The 24451-nt window shown below is 39.1% G+C and overlaps 3 protein-coding genes and 1 long non-coding RNA gene across 6 annotated transcripts; 3 read left to right on the top strand and 1 right to left on the bottom strand.

The window, feature by feature from the left end:
• Window positions 1-597: 597 nt before the first annotated feature.
• On the bottom strand, window positions 598-12971 carry LOC113067435 (gastrula zinc finger protein XlCGF17.1-like). Of its 3 annotated transcripts, XM_026239851.1 has the most exons (4): window positions 8708-8805; window positions 6292-6415; window positions 5472-5693; window positions 598-1543 (listed from the first exon to the last, which is right to left on the bottom strand). In XM_026239851.1, exons 3-4 carry the CDS (start codon window positions 5572-5574, stop codon window positions 633-635), a joined length of 1014 nt encoding a protein of 337 aa, XP_026095636.1. In that variant the 5' UTR covers window positions 5575-5693; window positions 6292-6415; window positions 8708-8805; the 3' UTR covers window positions 598-632. The 3 variants fall into 3 exon arrangements, with proteins under 3 accessions (XP_026095636.1, XP_026095637.1, XP_026095635.1); XM_026239852.1 differs by lacking the exons at window positions 6292-6415; window positions 8708-8805 and adding an exon at window positions 12920-12971; XM_026239850.1 differs by lacking the exon at window positions 8708-8805 and having other exon boundaries at window positions 6292-6668.
• Window positions 9211-12913, top strand: LOC113067500 (uncharacterized). The gene is made up of 3 exons (XR_003279378.1): window positions 9211-9351; window positions 10095-10185; window positions 10263-12913. It is a non-coding gene; the product is annotated as an uncharacterized LOC113067500 (long non-coding RNA).
• Window positions 12972-13716: 745 nt separating the features above from the next.
• Window positions 13717-16028, top strand: nol12 (nucleolar protein 12). The gene is made up of 6 exons (XM_026239877.1): window positions 13717-13920; window positions 14333-14438; window positions 14525-14573; window positions 15343-15482; window positions 15554-15636; window positions 15741-16028. Exons 1-6 carry the CDS (start codon window positions 13814-13816, stop codon window positions 15949-15951), a joined length of 696 nt encoding a protein of 231 aa, XP_026095662.1. The 5' UTR covers window positions 13717-13813; the 3' UTR covers window positions 15952-16028.
• A 3902-nt stretch (window positions 16029-19930) lies between these two features.
• LOC113067384 (serine/arginine repetitive matrix protein 5) lies at window positions 19931-24373 on the top strand. Its single transcript, XM_026239768.1, has 4 exons — window positions 19931-22272; window positions 22972-23074; window positions 24056-24121; window positions 24202-24373. The coding sequence occupies exons 1-4, from the start codon at window positions 20765-20767 to the stop codon at window positions 24328-24330; spliced, it is 1806 nt and encodes a 601-aa protein (XP_026095553.1). The 5' UTR covers window positions 19931-20764; the 3' UTR covers window positions 24331-24373.
• The last annotated feature ends 78 nt before the right edge of the window (window positions 24374-24451 follow it).

Here is a 24451-nt window from a genome sequence, read left to right as displayed (position 1 = left end):
AAGGGTGTCAATGATTGTCTTCTGGACAACTGTCAGATCAGCAGTCTTCTTCATGATTGTGTAGCCTAGTGAACCAAACTGAGAGACTATTTTGAAGGCTTAGGAAACCTTTGCATGTGTTTTGAGTTGATTAGCTGATTGGCATGTCGCCATATTTTTATTTGTTGAGATAGTGAATTGGTGGTATTTTGGTAAATGTGAGCCAAAATCATCACAATTAAAAAAACCAAAGACTTTAACTACTTCTGTCTGTGTGCACTGAATTTATTTAATACACGGTTCACAACTGAGTTGAGTTTCACATTGAGTTGAATTACTGTAATAAACTTTTCCAGGACATTCTAATTTATTGAGATGCACCTGTACTATATTGAACAACATGTGAAACAACTGAACATAATATGAAACCCATAAGGAAGCACAATGATATAATTTATAACATGAAGCAAAATGATGAACAAAAATAAAACTTTATGAAACTTTTATTCTTCAGGGAGAATCTTATAGTTGAATCTGCTGGTTTTGAATATGAAGATGAACTTCATTCACTATGAAAACTTCAGATAATGTTTCTTTGTCATTGCTTGTAATGACAGATTTATCCAAATTCTATTTTATTGCTTGATCCATTATTATGTCACATTTGGTGGGGACACAGGATCAGATCTGAAAGAGTTAGTGTGATTGTTTTTTGTATGTCTGCGTAGATTAGATGAATGATTGAAACATTTCCCACATTCAGTGCAGTGATACTGTTTCTCTCCAGTGTGGATCCTCTCATGTGTTTTTAGATGTGATGTCATACTGAATCTTTTGTCACAGTGTGAACACTTGTAAGGTTTCACTCCAGTGTGAATCCTCTCATGTCTTTTTAGATGTGATGACACACTGAATCTCTTTTCACAGTGTGAACACTTGTAAGGTTTCACTCCAGTGTGAATCCTCTCGTGTTTTTTCAGATGTCCTGACAGTCTGAATCTCTTGTCACAGTGTGAACACTTGTAAGGTTTCTCTCCAGTGTGAATCCTCTCATGCTGTTTTAAATGGCTTGCTGAAATAAACATCTTCTCACACTCAAAACACATGTGCTCTCTCAAACCAGTATGTACTTTCTGATGTATTTTCAAACTTTGTAGAAATGAAAAACTCTTTCCACAAAAATTACATGAATGTGGCTTCTCTTTTGTATGAACTCTGACATGATTCTTCCGGTTTGAAGCCCACAGGAATGTTTTGCCACACTGTTCACATGAGTACAGTTTCTCTCTAGTGTGGATGTTCATATGATCTTTGAGGTGTGTTGATTGTGAGAAACTCCTCCCACACTGATCACATGTGTATGGTTTCTCTCCAGTGTGAACTCTCATGTGACGCTCAAGATAATGTTTGTATGTAAAACTCTTTCCACAATGAGTGCAGGTGACAGATTTACTTTTTCTTTTTTTCTTTAAATCTTCCTGTTTGGGGTTTTCTACACTTCTGACATGATTTTTTCCCTCAGATTCACTCAATTCTTCCTTCACCACATTGTCTTCAATCAACTCTGAAATAAAAGTGAAAACAGTACATTTGTCAGTAACCCGTAAAAAAATAAAAATAAAAATAAACAGAAAAGTGAAAGGAGATAAAAATTAACATTGATATAACAGTGTAAAGTAGACAATAGTTTTATAAACATTTTAGATTTTTCATGCAATTTTAATAATTAGAGGTCCCTGAAACTTTCCATGAAAGAGATACATTGATCTCCAAATCAGACCATCAGTGCAATAAAGGAGAACCAAATGATTTTTTGGCTTACTAATATCTTGTTGTTGCATTGCAAATGCATTGAGGCTCCTGTTTTAGTAGTGTTTGGTAACTACAGAGTAGCTGTTACATTGTCAACAAAGAATTGGAAAATAATTAAATTCTACAGCCGCAAGTTGCAACCCCAACAAAAACTGATGAGCAAAGCTTGGAGAAGAAGCAATCAATCAATCGGCACATAGATAAGCCTGCTGATTCCAAAGACATTGGGACACTGTACAGCTGGAGGACCGATTTGCAACTTATTAGGTCAATTGGGGACATGATTGGGTATAAAAAGAGCCTCTCAGAGTGTCAGTGTCTCTCAGAAGTCAAGATGGGCAGAGGATCACCAATTCCCCCAATGCTGTGGTGAAAAATATTGGAGCAATATCAGAAAGGAGTTTCTCAGAAAAAAATTGCAAAGAGTTTGTAGTTCTCATCATCTACAGTGTATAATATCATCCAAAGATCCTGAGAATCTGTAAAAATCTCTGTGCGTAAGGGTCAAGGCAGGAAAACCATACTGGATGCCGTGATCTTCGGCTCTTAGACAGCACTGCATCACATACAGGAATGATACTGTAATGGAAATCACAACATGGGCTCCGGAATACTTCTAGAAATTGTCGGTGAACACAAAAAACTAAAATTTTAAGTTATTTTTGGAAATCTGGGACACCATGTCATCCAGACTAAAGAGGACCAGGACAACCCAAGTTGTTATCAGTACTCAGTTCAGAAGCCTGCATCTCTGATGGTATGGGGTTGCATGAGTGTGTGTGGCATGGGTAGCTTAAACTTCTGGAAAGGCACCATCAATGCTGAAAGGTATAGAACAACATATGCTCACATCCAGACGTCGTCTCTTTCAGAGAAGACCTTGCATTTTCCAACATGACAATGTCAGACCACATACTGCATCAATTACAACATCATGGCTGTGTAGAAGAAGAATCTGGGTACTGAAATGACCAGCCTGCAGTCCAGATCTTTCACCCATGGAAAACATTTGGCGCATCATAAAGAGGAAGATGAGACAAAGAAGACCTAAGACAGTTGAGCAACTAGAAGCCCATATTAGACAACAATGGGACAACATTCCTCTTCCTAAACTTGAGCAGCTTGTCTCCTCAGTCCCCAGACGTTTGCAGACTGTTATAAAAAGAAGAGGGGATGCCACACAGTATTAAACATGGCCTTGTCCCAACTTTTTTGAGATGTGTTGATTCCATGAAATTTAAAATAAACTTATTTTCCCCTTAAAATTATACATTTTCTCAGTGTAAACATTTGATATGTCATCTATGTTGTATTCCGAATAAAATATTGACATTTAAAACTTCCACATCATTGCATTATGTTTTTATTCACAATTTGTACAGTGTCCCAACTTTTTTGGAATCGGGTTTGTAGTCTAAGCTCACATTTAATAAAAAACAACCAAATCACAATCTCAACAAATTAGAATATGGTGACATGCCAATCAGCTTATCAACTCAAAACATCTGCAAAGGTTTCCTGAGCCTTCAAAATTGACTCTGACAATCATTGCTGTGACCTAATGGTTAGAGAGCCGGACTAGTTACCAGAAGGTTGCCGGTTTGAGTCTCGGTGCTGGCAGGAGTTGTAGGTGGGAGGGAGTGAATGAACAGTACTCTCTTACTCCTCAATACTCATGACTGAAGAGCCTTTGAGCAAGGAACTGAACCCCCAGCTGCTCCCCGAGCACCGGATCTATAGCTGCCCACTGCTCTGGGTGTGTGTTCACTTCTCACTGCTGTGTGTGTGCACTTGGATGGGTTCAATGAAGAGCACCAATTCCGAGTATGGGTTACTATATCAAATATCACAGAGTGCTGTATCCAAGCTAGGGCTGGGACAACGCGTCGAGGTAATCGATGACGTCGACGCAAAAAATACGTCGACGCAAAATATGCGAACCGATTTGTCGACCTGTTTTTATTTCTCTAAAAAACATTTGCAAAACGTTTACCTTATGTGCGCTGAATATATGCGATGGCCGGATCAACATTCTGTCCAACGTTATATAACCAATCCAGGGGGTTTTCTGCATTGATCTTTTTTTTGGCGGCTGTCAAAGCCTTATTTGATCGTTGAGTGATGTAGAATAGAATGACTGATATGTGCATATTAATCAAAATCATTAAACACGATAGAAAAAGGGCGAAACACCAAAGTTTCACGCGCGCTCGCGCACTCAGTCTTCAAACTACACGAGTGCTGTCTTGCTCTCTCTTTCTCTCTCTCGTGCATATTAACCAAAATCATTAGACACGACAGAAAAAGGGCGGAACGCCAAAGTTTCACGTGGAGCAATCAGAGATTTTTTTTTTCTCCATGACAGGCTGCTGGCTCCCACTGTTAATATATATATATATATATAATTTTTTTTTTTGGGGAAAAGCACTCTCTGTATTAGCTTAAAGCCCTCAAGTTTACATTGGTTATTGTATTCTTTCAATTGCTCTAAACAAGTATTTTGGGTGACCTTTTTTATTGAATGCTAGACATCAAGTTGTTGTTATTTTCATCTGAAAGAAGAACTTTTTTTCAGTAAGCTAGGCCCTATGTGTTCAGTAAGCTTGTTTCAGTGAGCTATGTGTTTTCAAGGCTTCAAGGTTTTATAAAATGCTATCTGTATACAAGTGCAAAGTAATGCATTCATAGTTGGCCTTTTATTTTGTAATTTTAAGAGCAATAAACATATATTGCAATGTTAAGGAATTCATGGTTTTTTCATTCAGATATGTAAATCTACATGTATAAATTGCTAGTAGTCAACGTACAAAACTCTGCATTTGAACAGTTAATAGCAATTCTTAAACTAATAACAAAACATACAAGGACCAGATTGTTGTAGCAATTCAGAATGTACTCCTCTCCTAGGTTCATAAAACGGTCGTCCATAAAATATGTTGCTTTTCTGTTGAAAGTAATCTTAAAGATTCCTAAATGCATCTAGTTTCGGAAGGCCAAATAAAGTGCTTTTGCGTTCTCCTAGATACACACACATCTCCCTGATATGACTGCTTCAACACTAACTGTGTTACTGAAACCATGCCTTCTTTCTTTGCGTGAACATTTGGGTGGCATTGCGCAAACATTTACACATAGTGACATAGACATGTGGGGCAAGTTTAAATGAGGCTTTATCGGTGGTGTGGTAGAGTATTAACTTTGATAAAGAAAATCTCTTTGGATTAGAGACTTTAGTCTTCGCAACTTCGGGAATCTTATCTATGCACAATCAGCTTGTAACACTTCAAAGAGATGGAAAAACTTGAAAACGCAACATATGACCCCTTTAATGACACAATGTTAATTTTGGGGTGGAGTGCCCTTTAATAAAATTTTGGGTACCAGACAAAACATGATTTGGTTGACTATTTGTACGGACATCAGACAAAATAAGATATTTTCTGACAGCATCTGGCATCCGGGGACTGGATCTTAACTATCCAGAATGTCGACTCAATCTAACATACATTTTATTGAAAAAAATTAAATGCCCAGTTCATAGGAAGTGTCCCATATTATCTGATGCTTCAGCAAAATGTTTCAACAGCTCTAAAGACTTTTCAACTTACAACGAATAATATAAAACTGTCTAAAGCTTTGTCATCAGCATTATTAGTGAAGATTGAAGAATAAAGACCAACCTGTTAGTTCTTGAGTATCTTCAGTGTGTTTGATTCTGCAGGGTTCTGGATCTCTCATCTTCTCTCTTTCCTCTTTAATAAACTCAGTCTTTACAGATTTCATCTCTTCCTGATGATTGGATGCTTGTCTTCACTTGTAAACTGATGGAGATCTTCCAGTATTTATTGGTGAACTGCTGAATGTGTGACTGTTTCGGGAGTAGCTTTACTGAACATTAATTTCTGTTTAGAAGAATTTAAGCAAAACAGACTCAATTATATCATCTCAATTATGATAAAAGATATACATAGTTTCTGTGTCTTAAATGCATTTCTTGTCAACAAAAGGGGAGTGGTTTTGAGCATGGTGGCCAAGCTTAGGTCAGTGGTGGCCACGCCCCCGGCTCCGCCCCTGGATTGCTAGGATAAACCTTAAACTCTGCAATTACTATTTATCTTTCTTTTCTGCTAAAAATGCAAACACATTTTTTTTTTTTTTTTGATAATGGTTTTAAATAGGACAAAATATTACAGATCTCAGGAGAGAAACCCTGAACCCTGTCAGATACTGTATCTAAATGTAAAAGTGCAATACATGTAAATAATAACAATAATAATACATTTCAAGCCTTGGAACTGTAATAGAGAAAAAATGTGGTAATGGACTAAAGCTTATAAATAACAGACCGGATGTACAATAACCTTGCATCTTAACAAAGCAGATCATAAAATATATATTTTGTCTATAGGCTATAAAGCACCTTCATAAATAAGAAGATTTCAGTACATGAGGATTATGATTGAGATTTAAATAACTGAAATAACTGAGAACTTGACTCACCTTAAAGACTTGAACATCTCTGGTACACACCCAGATAGCAAGCAGACGTTGATTCAACGTCGATTTTTGGTTGTAAAGGTCAGTATCGGTCGTCGATCAAATTTCGATGTTGGATCAACGTTCACTATTTGGTCGGAAAATCAGAACGTTATTTAGTGGAAAATAAAGCATCTATTCAACGTTGAAATCACGTTGACTCATCAGCCGACACAGCCGACGCATCTGATCGAAATCATAACGTCGGATCTATGTTGAAATTTGATCAGAGGCATCGGAGATCTGCGCGTGCACTCTCACAGAAAGAAAAAGAGTAACTAAATGTATTTTTCTTCATTATTTTATATAGCCTCGTGGGTTGTCCGTCTGCCACTGAATATTATAGGCTAAGTTAGTCTGAAAAGTGGATTTTTTTTCTTCTTTTTTTAAGGAAACAAGCGGTGAGAAAACAAAGAGAGAGTGCAAGTGTTAGAGGGTCAAGTGAACTATTAGGTCTCACAGTATACACACACACAAGCAGATTTTGTAATGGGTTAATCTGGAGTTGAGTGTTTCTGTAAATTCTGCGTGTTTTCATGAGCGCGCGCTGAACACTGGAGCGCGTTCATTCAGATTCAAACACTGGAGCGGAGGGAGTTGGCATGGAAACGGGCGATCGACAACACTGGCAAGCTGCACGCTCCGTGTCTCGCTGCTGTTTTCACTACTTTCGGTAAGTTTAGTAAATTAAAGTTGCACAAATATCAAATGCCACTGTTCCTGACATCTCTCTTGCGTGTATTTGACCAACATCTGTTGAATTTACTTCATAGAAATGGTTTAGTGTTTTCGAACAAGTCCGTGAGCATCTGAACCGTTATCAGAGGAGGTAACGTATGCTAACTCCATAGACTGAGCTTTTATAAAGAGTTTGGGATTTTAATAGCACATTTATGTGTATATGAGAGGCATTGACAGTTCTGTAAAATATTTTCTGGTCATTTTTCAATGGATGATTGAAAATAGGCTTTTTTATTTAACCTAAATCTACACTAACGTTACCGTTAATCAGTGGCGTCATTACATCAGCGTCACAGTTCAAACGCATTTTGATCTCGTCTACTGATAAACAAATATTGATAAAAACTGTTCAGGATATTTATTAAATACATATTCTTTCTCTTTTCTACATTTCTAGTAGCTTGGTTTCTTGTGATAAAACTGTCGTTGTATACTGAATATTGTTGTCTCTGTGACAGATTGCTTGTTATATTTCTAGATTCTTCTAGTGTTTGATGATCTTCTGAATCCCATGATGAGCAAACCTCCTGTCCAACATCTCCAAGGCACACTGATCCATATGACTAGCAGGTTTACCCCAAACATACACTAATGCTATCCTTATTACAATTTAAAATAGCAGTTTTTGGTGAAATGTAATTTATTTCTGTGATGTGCAGCTGTATTTTCAGCATCATTACATGATCTTCAGAAATCAGAATAATATGATGATTTCCTGCTCAGAAACATTTCTGATTATTAACAACGTTGAAAACAGTTGTGCTGATATATATATATATATACAGAGAGAGAGAATTATTTGATAAATAGATATATCTTCTTGACAGTAACTTTTGATTAATTTAATGTGCCCTTGCTGAATAAAAATAAGAATTTATTTTGAAAAATGTAGTGTACATTACCATTTAGAAGTTTGGGGTCTATATAACAATCAAGCTTTAAAATAAATAAATAAACTCTAAGCTGTTTTACACAAAAATATAAAACAGATCTGTTTTTTTAACATTCATATTTATCAGAAGTGTTTCTTTGGCAAAGAGCAGCATATTATAATGATTTCTGGAGGATCATATGACGCTAAAGACTGAAGTAATGATGCTGAAAAATCAGCTTTGATCATAGCAATCAACTGACCCTTCGCAAAACAAGCGTCCCTCCTTAAATACTGTAGCTATGTCTGACAAGCCATGCTGCTCTCACAGTACACACCTTGTTCTCACACAGTGAAAAACACATCGTGGACCATAGAGGAAACCGACAACACACTAACAGAAGAAGACAAAAAAGGTCACTTCTGGTATGAAACAAGTTTTCAGATTTCAAATTTGGTCCCTTTTTTTTTTTTTTTAGAAATTCAAACATTAAATAGTGTTTTGTGCTGTTTTAATGTGTTACAGATCGCTGTAGTGCCTCAGTTCAAGCAGCACACATGAACCGATTGATTCATATTTAACTGAAGCACAAAATAAAAGATGTGACACGTCTTTATACAACATTTTTCAAGTTTAAGTCCACCGAAGTTAATCTACTCTCCTGTCTACCGTATTTTCTGCACCATAAATCGCACCGGATTATAAGGCACAGTCTCAAAACTGTGAGTTTAGTTGAACTTTATTCTACTATTTAACAATACACTCACATTATTTTTTAATCAATCTTCTCCCACAGATCCATCAGAGTCCTCATCTTCTGTGTCTGAATTGAACAGCTGGGCAACAGCTTTTGAACAGCTTTCTTCATCAAACATGCCGGGTTCCCTCTCATCATGGTTGATCGCTGCCAGCGTACGTATTGTACGTAATACGTCCCTGTGTCAGCGGGAAATGGTCCGACAGTCAGGTAAACGGAGCGCTTACCAAAGTCGCACAACAACATTTTTACAGATTTTGGAACTCAGTGTACACATAAGGCGCACCGGATTATCAGGTGCACGCCCGATTTTTGAGAAAATGAAAGGCTCTTAAGCACTATTCGGACGGGATTAGTTTTCTCAGAGGATCACTGAGTTTGCTGAAAAACGGTAGGTAATTTGCTCAGGAATTATCACAGAGGTTGTGTGATATCGAACCCCGCAATGTTACTAGGTCCCCGACCCGGGTTCAATGCCTGAATCAATCCCGGGACGTGGTTGCTTTCACACAGAAGGCGACCCGGCTATTTTCCGGAAATATTGCGGGTCCGACGTGCAGTGTGAAAGGGGCTAAAGATTTCAGATGATGGAAACTATAGATGAACATGCAAAGCTGCTAAATAATCCTTATATTGTAATCATTGCCCTAAAAGGTAAGTTTGCAGGCTGATTTAAGGTGTGCTCCTACATTTTCTGCTTGTACTCCTATGTATTTATGATACAAATGTAAATGACTGTAAATGAACATAAAAAGATGTTGCATGCCTTTCTCATAAGCACTCGCCTGTTAGCAATGCTAATTTTATTTAACGTTATAACTGAGATCATTAAAAAAGTAATTGTGAAGAGTGGGGTGGGGCCGAGAGCCTTGGGAACGGAGCGAGGCCGGTGGAGTGATTGGGAAATGAGTAGGGATGGGTATCGAAAACCGGTTCCAAATTTCCAAGAACCGGGTATTAGATAAGATGCGTGCATTTCGATTCTGCTTAATGATTCCAGTGTTCGAATTCCAATTTGATTAAAAACGATGCAATGCAGGAATGGAAATAATTTGCGCCCTGTTTGTGTGCAGCGTGCATGAAGCGCAAGCGTGAGCACAGAGTGCAGCGGTCGGTTCCCGGTTTGTGTCCGTTCTTGGATTGTTCCGTGTATTTCCACTGTAGAAAAGGTTGTTCAGAGTCGAAACTGACTTCTTTCATATTTGTCGACCAATATGAAGAAAACTACATCAGTATATCATCATAAACACAGCCGTTTTCTATTATTATTAAAGCTTTGTTTGATTGTGAGAATCTTCCTGAGATCGTGAAGTATATATACCGTTACAGTAATATTGTGACTATTAAACGATCCTCTATGAAAATACAGTTTCACAGTGTTATCACTGTACTTTCAGGGAGGAACTTGTCAGCAAATCTACTTCACAGCACATCAGTGAAAGCAGTTACAGACGTGTGTTGGATCAGGGTCAGATCTGAATTCTGCAGGTAGGTAGATCTCCAGGAACAGGATTGTACAGCCCTGTTATATTGGTAATGTATGATGGATTTTGTTTTTATTGAAGGTTTCCTGTGATGACCGTTGAAGAGATCAGCACATCAGATGTTGGCCTGGACAGCTGTACCTACAGTACACCACACTGACTTCTTTGCATGGATAGCTGACTACTACTATTATGTTCTGTGAAGGTATTATTATAGCTAATCTGAGCACCTGTGACAGTGGAAATGTTGTAATGAATAGTCACACATGCATATTTGTAAATTGAAAGTCACAGATAAATCTTTTAGTACTAACAATGTTTTTTTTTTTTTTTTTTTACTAAAATTCTCTCCAGCAAACACAACACAACAGTTACACCATTTCATATTCTGAGGTGCACAAACCCTATTCTACAAATAAGAGAACAACAGTATAGACCCTTTGTACGTGACGTCACCCTCTACTCGCGCGAATTGTGAACGCCATGACGGACGGCAGAAGAGCTTTGCTGTAGGACGGACCGCAAGCCAAACGAGTACGAGTTCGTGTTCGTTCGTGTAATAAAATGTTTTTGTTTTTTTTTACTTGTAAGCACAGTGCAGTGATAATGGTCAAACTGTGTATTTACAATGTTAAAGTGGCTGACAACAATAAATATTCTTATTAGGAATAAAACTGCATTGTTTTTTAACTGTGCAGAGCAGTAACGTTAGCTGAATAGTTAGGCCTATTACGCTACTGTAATTTTAATATTGGTCATTGTGGTGGTACTTGGACAGCCAAATATTTTCTGAGGTGGTACTAACTGCATTAGAAAGTTGCATTGGCACACCCAGTAAACAACGGTAACTTGAAAACGGAGGAAAAAGGTAAGGATCGTATCCAATCCCACGATCTCCTAATTCTCCAAATACCGTTCTTTGTGAGCACCTACCAGATGCCCTACCTCGACCGATAATGACACGACAGCTTGTTTAATAGAAGAAGCCATAAAGTTTAGTGTTATTTATTTTAAACTGATTGAAACTTTTTTTACAGTTCGCACATGCTTTATTTTATTTTTTTACAAATTAGAGCAAATTGAATGGAAATTAATTGAATAGAAAATGTAATTGCTTTTGGAAAATGGCGGAAGACTCAGCTGCTCAAATTAATAAAGGCAGGTCATTCTACCATGATCTTATCTACAAATACTACTATTCTCATAAAGTCTGTAAATATGTCCAGTTCTAATAAACACATTTCAGGAAAAAAAAACTATTCAATAATATGAGAAAAATGAAATGCAGCCCTGCATAAATCCTGCACAACTGAGGCTGTGATTTTTTTAATTTGTAGAATAGGATTCATGCACCTGTAGTGAAGATTTTGAGAAGGTTTTGTTGTGTTTGTGAGAGAAAGAGAAAGAAACAAAAACAAGCTTGCAACCCCAAAAACATTTTCTTGATGATTTATTGAAATATTGTCTACAAATACAAATTCCAATGTCACAAGTGCTCAATTTTGTTATATTAATGTACAAAGTGTCTCGATTGTACAGTAGATGTACTGTATCCAAATATAACAGGGACATTAATAACTGAATATTCAGGGGATGCAAACTTATCACTTTTAAGTAAAAATGTACATTTTGAATCCAAAAATCATTTGCATGTTTTGTGTAGATCCAAAGAGTTTTTAAAAGCGAATTAGTTAAATAGCACATGCTAAATAACACAAGCAATTTTTTGTTTACATTTTATATATGTAATAAAAAGAAAAAAAGGCTGTCAGTTTTTTAAGGTTCTGCCTTGCATCTTCTTTTGTGACCCACTGAAAATAAGTCAAACACATTTGGCCATATATATATATATTTTTTTTTTTTTATTCAGTGAATATAGCTTTTAATTTATTACTTGACACAATTTATATTAGCCTATAATATACTTTATACCTATTTGTGTGTGTATTTGTGTGTGAAAGCATTTTCTTGACTTAGAAGGTTTGTGCTCTACACATGTATTTGTAACTGTGTATAAACTTTATTGTATAAATAATAAAGAAATTGTGACTGAATGTGATGTGTTTAATAAAGTTTTACTTATACAGGCTAATTTATTGAGTACTAAATATGTGAAATTTTTAAAACAAGCAGAAAATGTGAACAGTACAGTAGTTTTACCCAAATGAAATCAACGTCGTTTCAACGTTATGTAAGCAAACCAATTAGATCGATTTTTTGTTGAAAACGTATTGATTCGCTGACGTCGTTTCAACTGACTGAAAATCAACGTCGATTCAACGTTAGGTAAGACAACCAATTGCGTCGATTTTCCGTTAGTTTTGAATGGCGTGCCTGACGTCGGATCAACGTAAACCCGATGAGCAAAAACGATGTTGGATCGACGTCGGAGATCAACGTCGTTTCGACGCCGCGAGAAACGTCGATTCTACGTTGATTCTATGTCAGTTTGCTATCTGGGCAGTACCCAAGAGGAATACTCTAATACTTAACCTCAATTAACATCCTTTATGAACAGAGGAACATTAGACATAATATGATATGAATACCGTTTTTGAACGAAAAGCATTTCTAGAGTAAAAGTCTCTTTCTGCACTGAACACAAGTGTTATTAAAGTAAATCACTCCAGCGCTATTCATATGAGAAGCTTGAAAGCGAACCTAATTACGCAAAATAATCTATGCATGACACCAAAAAGCAAACAATAGCGAAGAAAGAGAAGAAAAAGAGCACTCACCCTCTCTATACAAATCTCAGTCTGTCGCGCATGCGCACACCGAGTGATCCTGCTGCTACAGAGTGACGCCAGCGCGTCTCGATCAAACCCCGCCCCCTCCATCTGATCTAACGGGACGCCAGACTCACTGAATAATTACATTACACTCACTATATTTTTATCACAAATATTGGTTTTGTCTCTGTATGTAATTTTTGTCACGCTGATGTAAGTTCAAGTGTTCGCCTCTTAAATAAGTTTGATTTTAGTTAGTTATTTGTTTTATTCCATAAGAGCTGTAAAACAGCATACATATAATGAGAATGAGGAGTCACGTGCCGAGAATGTTTTCGACTATTATCTGATACATTCATAATAGCATCAAAGGAACAGAGAGAAAGAAATGAAAGATAAAAAACCCACGGGGGATTTAAAACTTAGAAAATTATTTAAACGTTATATACAACCTTATTGTTTTTTATTATTTCTTAGATAATATAATAAATAACATAATGTTTGGATTAACATTTAACTGATAAGTATAGAAACTCTTTTTTTTTAAAAAAAAGTCGAATAATCTATGGCGTGACGCTCCTCCACATTTATAAGTGATGATAAATGAGATTTTTTCCTCACAGGAGTGATCAGTAACCCACATATTTTAGTCATAGTGAAATTATCAGCCTTCAGAGAGCATTCCATTGGTCAAAAGTCCGACATACTCCTGTGGATTATAGCAATATTGTTATTTAAATAAATACCCTAGCATATAAATGATCTCAACAGGGGACTTCAATTGTATTCAGTGTGCGGTGGCCGACCTTTATTTTGGCACTTCCGGTCCCTCGGTTGCTCGGCGCTCACAGAAGCGGAAGTATTAAAGTGTGTCACACGTGTTTGTTAAAACTCCGTAGAATGGCGAAGAACGGCAAATTTAAGCCGAAATCAAAGTTTAACAGCGGCGTGAAACCGAAAAAGAAGCAGAGAAAATGCGTGCTGACGTTCGATGATAAAGACCGACAGTAAGAGACCATCAGCATCAGTAAATCCGTTTATACACTGAAACACTGATGAATAAACATAACGTTACGTAATTACACATAACTTACACACGAATACACAGAAGTAATAGAATACGACAATGCATAAAAACCATGTGTAAGATTATTATTTTCCCCTTTCTTTCCGTTTGTTTCTCGCTCTCTCTCTCGCTCTCTTGTATTACTTAAAATACAAAAACTAAACTAAATAGTGTACTTCGGTAGTTGCCAAGGGGGAAAAAATCAATTTGACTCCTTTCACTAAAACTGTCTCAAAAGAAAATGATTAAATTACACCATGTCGTTTAAAGTTACTGATTAAAATTAAAACGTATTTAAAATCCTGAAACTATCCAGTTGTCTCTGATTCATGTGATGTGCGTGTGTCAATCAGGGAGTTCCTGACGGGTTTCCACAAGAGAAAGGTGGAGCGGAGGAAAGCAGCGCTGGAGGAGATGAAGAGCAAGCTGAAGGAGGAGCAGAAGCGCGTCAGAGAAGAGGTGAGAGCGCGATGATGAAGGTGAGGGTGATGATGATGATGATGATGATGATGATGAAGCAGCTGACAGCTCTGATCTTCCTCCAGAGACACAGAGAGTATCTCAAGATGCTGCAGGAGCGACGCCAGGCTCTGGGTGAGGCTCAGGATCAAACCTCTGATTTAAAATAGAGCTCAGAAAAAAAAACACGTTTAAATTCAGATTTCTTTTAGTTGTAGGATTTTTGTATTTGATTTAGGATTTGTTTTAAAATTTCAAGTTAGTTTCATTTAACATTTCAATTTCACTAAGGAATATGCAGCATTGTCTTTTGTCTAATAATAAAAGGACACAATTTATAATTAGTCTTAAATCTAATTTTGTAAAAAATATATATATAAATAAATTGTATGGTGTAATCTGTATTGTGAATGTTATCGCACAGTAAGTTTATTGAATCGTTACATCCAGATATGCTTCTAGTTTTTGCTGATCATGTTTTGTTCATTGTAAAGTTAAGCCAATGTCTTTTTTATTAAGACTAGTTAAATTTATTCTGTTCTACCAAAACCCGAAGAATGTCTCCCTGAAGGTCTACAAGGGTTTTAGAAATGTTTCCCAAAAGCATCATTAATAACGACATTACTTGTGACCGTGTCAATTTTGACTCCGCGATTCTTTTGCGACTCTTTTTCACTTAAAGTTTGGTCGATTCATTAAACAAATCTGTTTAATTAATGAAACAATGTTTATGAAACAAAACTGTGCCAGTAGTTTTGGCTACTCTTATCACGTGTTTGGTGTGTCTGGATTCATTCTGAAGCTTGAAATGCAGCATGGTATTTAGATTAAGTTACTAAACCTGATTAATCTAACGATATACGTTACTGATAGTGTAGTGATTATGTGTTGTGTATGTGTGTAGATGATGATGATGAGCTGGTGGACGCCATCACAGCCACGAAAGAGAGCGTTCAGTACGACCATCCCAACCACACGGTCACCGTGACCACCATCAGCGACCTCGACCTATCAGCAGACAGATTACTGGAGACTGGAGATCAGGTCATCCTCACCGACCAATCAGCTGCTCGCTAAAGAGCCACGACACCGGCTAACTGTGTGTGTTTCTGCAGAGAGATGACAAGCGCAAGGAGGAGGATGGTGAAAGAATACAGGCCCTCCCGAGGACGGCCGGAAACCCCCTCATGTCTGAAAAGTACTGACTGACTGATTGATTGATTGATTGATTGAAATGTGATGAATCCGAATGTGACTGGACACCTGAATGAGTAGTGACCGATTCATTATCTGTGTGTGTAGGATCCAGAGGCTCACGGCGTCACTGAACAGTCTCACTAAACAGAAGAAGAGGAGGAGGAAATGGAAGCCCAAACAGGAAGTGAGGCGGGGCAGCCGTCAGAGCGACTGGAAGTCGTCATCATTCGCCGACAACAAGAAGTTACGGCAGGGAAAATCCACCAAAGCACAGAGGCGCAAGCGAACGGGCCGAAACGAGCGCAGCCAGGACTGATTAACGGACTCTCGACTGATGCTACGCTAATGTGTTTGTGTTTGATACTGTAACGACATTAAACAAGGAATCTCTCAGCACGGTGTCTTACTTTCAACGAGTAAAGCTCGTTCACAACAGGAACAACGATAGCTGCAAAAATTACGATAACTACTGTTATAATTATAATAGTAACTTATTATAAAGATACCTAATAGAACAATAATAAGTGTAGCGATAAAGATAATAGTGTATGATAATGATAAATTAAAAATGACTGATAGCTAACTGATGATAATAACTATAACAACAAACTAATAACTAACGATAAAAACTATAATGATAATTAATGATAACAGTAATAAATAATAATGAAAACTGTAATAACTAATGATAACTAATAGCTAGACGTATAGTAATAACTAAATTAAAATGGAGAAAGTAGGTTGAGTAAGTGTTGAGAAACTCACAATTTGGACTTTTTTATCGCAATTGTGAGACATACTGCCAATTCTGATTAGAAAATTATGACTTGTGAGATATAAACTACTTTCTTACATTCTTATTACTGTAATAACTAAATGTACAGGTGCATCTAATGTGTAATCTTTTCCATGTCGTTCTAGTTTATTGAGATGCACCTGTACTTCAGTGGTTTAGTGTTTGTTGTACTGCCTTTATAATGATTCATTGATTCGTGACAGAGAATCTAAGAGTTTAAACTCGTTCTGATTCAGTCCTGAGAGTTTGATGGTTTAAATCTGCTTCAGTCACAATGAAAAACATATTAATGCTCCGAAAACAGGCACATTTCCTTCATGCAGAATCCTCATTTATAAAACTCTCCGTAGGTTTCATTCTAAACGTGTACATCGGCGCAAAAGATAGTTTGCACTATGCACAAAAGTTTTCAGATTTATAAAACCTTGCGTACACCAGAACCTGCGCAAAAATCTCTTTATAAATCCCAGTCAGAGGAAGATTGTGTGTACCTGACTCCTCCCACAAATCACCATATATGGAGCTCACAACGCCTAGTTTTATTGTGCATAACCTCATCTGCATATCATTACTATGCATATCCCCATCCACCTGACTCCATATTTAACACCGTTTAAGGTTCAAGACATTAAGGAAATATGAGATATATAAGATAGTTAAATATTTTAGAATAGAGTCGATCTCATTCCTTTTTCATTGGCCGAATAGTATTTCAATTGTTTTAAACAATTAAAATCTCATTTAATTTATGCAGTTTATACATCTTTTAGTTATTTTTAGCCTATATTCATTGGAGTGTAAATAGTATTGTGTGACTCGGCGAGTCACTGACAGAGTAGCCTATCTTAAAAAGACAACATGCAAATTACCATTTTCTTCAAGTGGTATCCTTCAGATACAGTGGCATTTTTCATAATGTTGTGGAGATGACTTCATGTAACATCAACACCTCTGTGCATCTGTGGTTGAACAGTCAGATATCATCACTGGACCGATTCAAACCAGACAATGGACCGTTCCTCTGAATCCAGCAGTGTCTGCCATAATATCAGAGTGCGCATCATCATTGATCAGTGTTCTCACTAAAATATTTTCAATAGTCAATCCAAGTTTATTTTTTAGAAATCCCGAAAAGTGCACACATAACTTGCATTTGCAATTTATATACCTATTTTGTGTGAACGCAACGTTTATAAATGAGAGCCCTGGTTTTTTTCTTGATTCAGGTGTGTGTGAGAGAGAGAGGGAGTGTGTGTGATGTTGAGCAGCAGCTGTGGTGCGTCTCTGAAGCTGCTGATATTTAATACACTCCGCAGATGGACACACACATGCAGCATCACTGTCTGCTATTGTTGAGAGAGCCAATGAGACGTGTGTGTGTGTGTGTGTGTGTGTGTGATCATCTCAAACTCCATCGACTCTCATCTGCTGCTCAGGTAACACACTCTCACTGTGTGTCCGAACGTCTCCGCACGTGCTGCTCTTTGACTGTTTGAGTGTGTGTTAAACCTCATGTGAATGAGTGACCCATGATGCCTCTTGCTGGAGACGAGCTGGTCTGTCCCAAGTTCCAGCCCAACATCTTCGACTCCACCCGCTGCCACGACTGCCTGCGCCAGAAACACCTGCACCACACCTGTGCCGAGCGCGCTCCCGAGCAGAGCGTCTCTGTGGCCGCGCACAGCGACGACAAGGACACCAGCGCCAAGGTGAGACCGCAACGCCTCCGTTACTAGAAACACATGTGCTCAGAGCCGCGGGAGAGACACCTCTGCTGTCTGTGTGTCTTTAGAGCATATTCAGTCCTCTCAGTGTCATATATATAGCCACAGATGCGCTCAGACTGACTGGAATCATCAGCTGTGTGATTCTTTAACAGATTAAAGTCATTAAACTAATATAAGAGAGTGGATGTGTGTGCGCGCACATTCTCATTACTAATGAATGAAGGCAGATCATTTTCTTCTCTTTGTGGCATCAGAGTAACACAATACATTCACAGATAGACGTCAACCGCTGAGATCTGAACTAAACCTTAAACGGTTCACCCGAACTAAAAAAGTTTAGTACCATCCAGTGCCCTATGGTTATTATGTGGTTGCTAGGGTGTTCTGAGTCATATGGTTGCTAGGATCATCTAGATGGTTGCTAGGTGTATGGATTAGTTGTTAGGTTCTGTTGAGTGGTTACTCAGGGTTCTGGGTGGTCGCTAGGTGTTTTCTTCCTGTCAGACATTAAGTCTGAGTCTATGATCGTCTAGTCTGCAGTTATGAGAGTTTTCAGCTGTTTCAACACACACTCAGTTTTAATAGTTACTGCAAGCGGTTCCAGCTTGGCACCAATAGCTACTATCTAGTACTAGTGATGACTATTCTAACAATACTAAAGAAACTACTGATTTTGAGCCACTGGAGATACATTAATATCTACTACAAAACAGAATTCGGTTTTAATCATGTTTAAGTACCTATCTGTTCATCTGTATTTGATTAATTCTGATATTTCAGATGATAATTCTTTACTGATCTGAAATAATGATGAGGCGAAAAGCCACAAACCAGGCAGAATTACAGCTTTGAAACCCTAAACCAGTACAGTGTGTGTGTTTGCGTGTGTGTGTTTATGTGTGTGTGTGTGTGTGTGTGTGTGTGTGAGAGAGAGAAAGAGAATAGCATCTGAAGTGCCATTTTAGTTGCTTAATTTCTTCAGAAATATCTAGTTAACAAGCCTGAAGCATGGTATAACTTAATTTGGAACAAGATATATCTACAGTTAATAAAGAGCTGTGTGATTTTGTCTTAAATTAACCCAATCCCTGAAACCATGCATTAGTATAAGACGTTCACGGTCGATAAATCTCTAACAGTGCAGTATCCTTATGTTCTAATGCCTCAATGTTCCATGAGAACACATATCAGTTCAGTTGTGTGTGCTGCACTCTGATTGGCCGTCTGTGTTCCGTTCACCAATCAGGATGACTCCGATGTGCTGTCAGTGGTGAGTAGCTATTGTGATGTCAGCAGAGCGGGGCAGGGCTTTGAGGACGGCTCCCTCTGCATCTTGAGTCCGGACTGTGACCTCTACCTGTGTGACAGAGACGACGACCAAAGCTCAGACAGGTAATCCTGCTAAACATCCTCCTCTCGCTTTTTTCACCACTTGTAAATCTGATTGGCATGTTGAGTCTGTGCTGATGTTATAGTGTTTATCTTCCAGTAAATGTGATGTTCATTGTAAACTTTGCTCTAAACATGTGTTTTGGAGCTGAGATCCATCCATTTAGGTTGTAGCCTCATATCCTATTCTTCCCTTATATATCTTTAATCTCAGTCAGGGTGACGATTCCACCTACAGTAGCTCTACTGGAACAGAGGAATACTCCAGCCTCCTTAATCATCCTTCATCTTGCCATAGAATGACCCGCTTGGATCAGCCACCGTACCGGGCGAGCCCCCGAGGATGGACGGAGATGTCCCAGAGTCGCCGTGATGGTCTTGGGCAGTTTGGTGTTTCTCACGGTGAGGAAAACACCAGTATCTGATTACCAATTGAGCAGCTTGCGGTGTTGTTCGGATGGTTAGAGTGGCAGTTTGAGGTGTCAGGTGGTGTTGGGTTGCACCAGGCTTTTCCTGAGCACTGTGTTACAGTGCATGAGGGCAGTATCATTTCACATATTAACACAGGTCATGATCTTGTCTCCGCAGGCAGCCAGAAGGAACGGAGGGAACGGGAGAGTGGATATTTCTCTCTAGGAAGGGCTGCAGGCAGCAGAGCGGTCCTTGAGCAAAGCCCTCCCTATAGGCATTCAGAGAGAGGACATCCCCTGCCAAGCAACAAAAGCCCCGAACCCAAAGCCACCATTCCATTTCGAAACCCGGATCTGGGCGTTGCTTCTGAAAGGAGGACCTCTGAGTTTCAGAATGCTGATCAAATTGAAGAAAACTACCCTCCGGAGCCACTGGATCTCAGTCTGGAGGTGGAAGCCCTTGCTGGGCCCCGGGCCCTGAGTCCCACTCCTTTCAAACAAGCAGAATCACTCAGCGGCTCTGGTCGAAGAGCTGGACGGAAGGCCCACACATCTCCCATACGGCAGTATGGAACACTCGACTCTCACCAAAGAGGTTCTGTCCTCTCCCGTTCTTCCTCACCTTCCCCATTCAGACGGGCCGAGTCGAGCTCCTCTCTAAACACGGCTGGCTTTCGGTTGGGCGGAGTTTCGCATGGACCCGATCAGCCATTGGTCAATCCGACACGGAACAGCTACTCTGGAAATCTCCGATCATTTGCAGGCACCGCAGGCACCGTCAGTAGCATCAATAAGTCTCTCTCTCACATGGATCTGCGAGGCACTTTACGGAAACCCGAGACCAACCGCTCCTTCCCAGAGAACCGAGGAAGCTCATCTCCTTCCAAACACAGTTATGAAGGTCCTACTTTGAGGAAAACCGAAACAAAAAGCCCTGGTCACAACAAACAGAGTTCCTTCTCCTCAGTGGGACGCAATGATTCAAGGAGCCAGTCACCTTCCAGACAGAGTTATGATAGGAAAACCGAAATTAAAAGTCTTTCATATGAGCGTGGACCTGACAGACAGGGAATCTCCTCCTCTTCCATCTTGAAAAGCCACTATGGTTCCCGAAGTCAGTCCCCTTCCAGACAAGGTTATGATAGGAAAACTGAAACAAAAAGTCTTTCATATGAGCGTGGTCCTGACAGACAGGTAATCTCCTCTTCTTCCACCTTGAAGAGCCGCTATGAATCCCGAAGTCAATCCCCTTCCAGACGGAGTTATGATAGGCAAACCGAAACAAAAAGCCCTTCAAAGGTGCATGGTCCTGACAGACAGGGAGTCTCCTCCTTGAAGAGCTGCTATAATTCCCGAAGCCCGTCCCCTGTGCGAAGGATAGAGAGCAATGGGATATCAAGTCAGATCCAAGAGAGTCGACGAAGTGCATCTCCAGTCAGAAAGGGCTATGGAAAACCAAGCCAATCAGATTCAAGATCGATGTCTAATGGGTTGAGCCATGAGAGAAAAAGCCCCTCCCCATCAAGAAAAAGCTATGAAATGCAAAGCCAAGCCACAATGAAAAAAACAGAAGCAAAAAGTCCCCTTCACAGCTACAACCGAGAGAGCCGACACAGTTCCCCAAGTAGAGGTCATCACCAAATCCCTGGCCCATCATCATTTCGTAAGCCTGAAACGAGCAAATCATCAAAAAACCGTGGCTCTGAAAGCCGCAGTCCTTCCCCCTTAGCTCATAGCCAATCTCCTCCTCGCAAGTCAGAGAGTTTGTCTACACTGAGGCGTGAGATTGCAGACCACGCCCCTCTGAGGAACACTGTGAGTGGCTCCGCCTCTTATGTAAGAAACACAACACGTAACCAATCACAGCATGATTCGCCGGGACCCTGGAGAGGCTCCGCCCCCTCTATTCACAGCCAGTCAGTCTCACGAAACTCCTCCCCCTCACGCCACAGTATTGAGAAGAAGCCAACTGGTTCCTTTACAAAAACCGCCTGGGAAAAGCCAAGAGATGAAAGTAAGAAGAGCAGTCTGAGGCACAACCTAGAAGCACAGAGCTCCACGTCTGACAGCCGACGAGCACAGAGTCGACACAGAAGCCCCTCGCCTCCGGTCCAAAGACACACCTCTTCTCAGAGCTCCTTGGACTCCGAGTCGAGTCACCTCTCGGCCGGGTCGTCGGGTCTCAACCGGGAGGAGTATGCCATGATGGCTGACCTTCCCAAGGTCAAAACGGTCTTCCAGAGGGAGAGTCCGAGCCAGCTGAGGAGGATGGAGAGCAGACAGAAACGAGAGCTTTCCCGCTACAAACCGGCCAGGTGGACAGAAATGTCTAATCACTGTGTTTATCTCAATATCAAAAAGAGTATGTATTTAGCAGGGATGTCCTAATTTCAGGATCAAACTAATTTGATCTATTGATGTATACATAACAGAGCACAAAGGCAGCTATCAAATTGTCCCAAATATGAAATACACATATATACAACAAGTTGGAAATTAACAAGTGCTTATGGTAAAACTACCACCAAAATTAATAAAAATGTCTCATAACTTCAAGAATCCGGGGGAAAAAAATCTCCTGCACTAATAAATAAACTGCGTCAATTTGCCAGATTACATTTAGATTAGCTCACGATGCATCAGATAGCTTTTATTTTTTTATGTTTTGTGCAAAGCTGAGTGTTATAACCAATCAGACGTGTTTCCGTTGAGCTTGGGTATACTTTGGACGATCAGAGGTGCTTAATTTAGTAAGCCCTGAAAATATCTGAACTAGCTTTGTTGTTTGCACACTAACGCAAAGCCAGAATGTGACATGCATTAAAAGCAGACACAAATGTAAAAAAAAAAGAAAAATCCTCTGGAAATGATTTCCAGAGGGTCAATATTGCCCCTTACTGGAAAGGTTAATTTCTGACCCTGTTGTGAATGATTCCAGATTTTTTTGTGGGGGGATTCATATCTTCAGATGAGGATCAGACACGGGTTAGCTGAAGCTGTTTGTGTGTTTCTAGTCACTCCCAGAGCAAAACTCCTTCGGATTGGGATGAACTGGAGGAAGACAGAGAAAGTGGTACACTATCAAGGGCTCACTCGTCCAGCTCCCTACACACACAGGTAAATAGACACTTCCTGTAACATTCACATAAACATATTTAAATATAATCAGCTAAGGATAAGTGATTCTACAAGTAAACTGTTTCTAAATGCCCACTCACACAATGGTTGATAGCTATTATGATAACAATAAAAACCATAATGTTTAAATAACTATTCTGAGTCTGCAACAACAAGAAGTGCAAGGGCTGCACAACAAGGGCTGCACAATTAATCGTATTTTTAACAGAGATTACAATTGCGTAATCGTTCAAAGCGTTAATTAGTTGTTCAAACAGGTTATCTTAAGGGTTTTCCCATTGTTTTAATTTTAGTTTAAGTATAACATTGAAACGCCATGCATATTTTTACATTTTTATTTAAAGTAGAAAGCAATCTAAAATATAGTTGACATTTGATGCTTAACACTGTAGAAAAGCGATAGAAGTTTTTCAGGTAGAGTGGTTCAGCTTGGTCATTTGTATCTAAAAATATGCCATGTGGTTGATTTAAACAATGGTATAAACATCATTCAATGTAAATTTTAATAATCGCAATTAATTAGTGCAATAACAATATCAAGGGAATAATTGACCAGTATGATTTTTGTCATATTCATGCTGCCCTGGTCAACACCACAATTTCAAAAAAAATCTGAGAAATGTTTGTCTTTTTTTCAGGTAATGAACGATATAAAACATTGACAGCCAATTCAACCCATCGAGCTTTAAAGAGCTCAAGCGTTTGACTTGACAGACAGCTAATACTTATTGTTATAGTTATCATTATATTCATTGTTACAGATAATATTCACTGTATATAGATGTACGGTTGTCATTATTGTTATCATTGTAGCTATCATACTAATCATTACAGTTTGCATTATTGTAATCATGATAGTTATCGTTATAGTGATCCAAACACACACTGTGTCTGGTGTTTGCACACACGTCTGCTGAGGTCTGAGAGTGTTGACTCTTGTTTGACCTGTGTTTGTGACAGAGAGCAAGCAGTCCTGTTGTGGATCAGATGGAGTCTGGCAGAAAGCTGTCCAGAGCGTCAGGACAGGTACAGTAATACCTCCATCCGGACGCCTCAGAGGTGCTGTATTTCTAACGCTGCTCACCAGGTGTGTGTCTGTTCTGCAGAAAACACACAGACCGTCGGTGTATTTCTCCTGCACCGTGGAGCAGGCCGACGAAGAACCAGTGCAACAGGCACGTCACAAACACTCCACACTCACTCGACATTCAAGAGAGCACTCACCCACTAATTAAAAACTCTCATCATTTACTCTCCATTGTTGTACCATGACTGACCATCTTCCACAGAACACAAAAGTGAAGTCATTTCCTGTGTACACAGCAACAAATGATTTTCCTCCTTGGGATTTTAGTC

The sequence above is a fragment of the Carassius auratus genome, linkage group LG28B, assembly GCF_003368295.1.
Source record: "Carassius auratus strain Wakin linkage group LG28B, ASM336829v1, whole genome shotgun sequence".
NCBI classification, from domain to species: Eukaryota; Metazoa; Chordata; class Actinopteri; order Cypriniformes; family Cyprinidae; genus Carassius; species Carassius auratus.
Note: the sequence above shows the minus strand (reverse complement) of the source record. Positions and strands in the feature narration are given on the sequence as shown.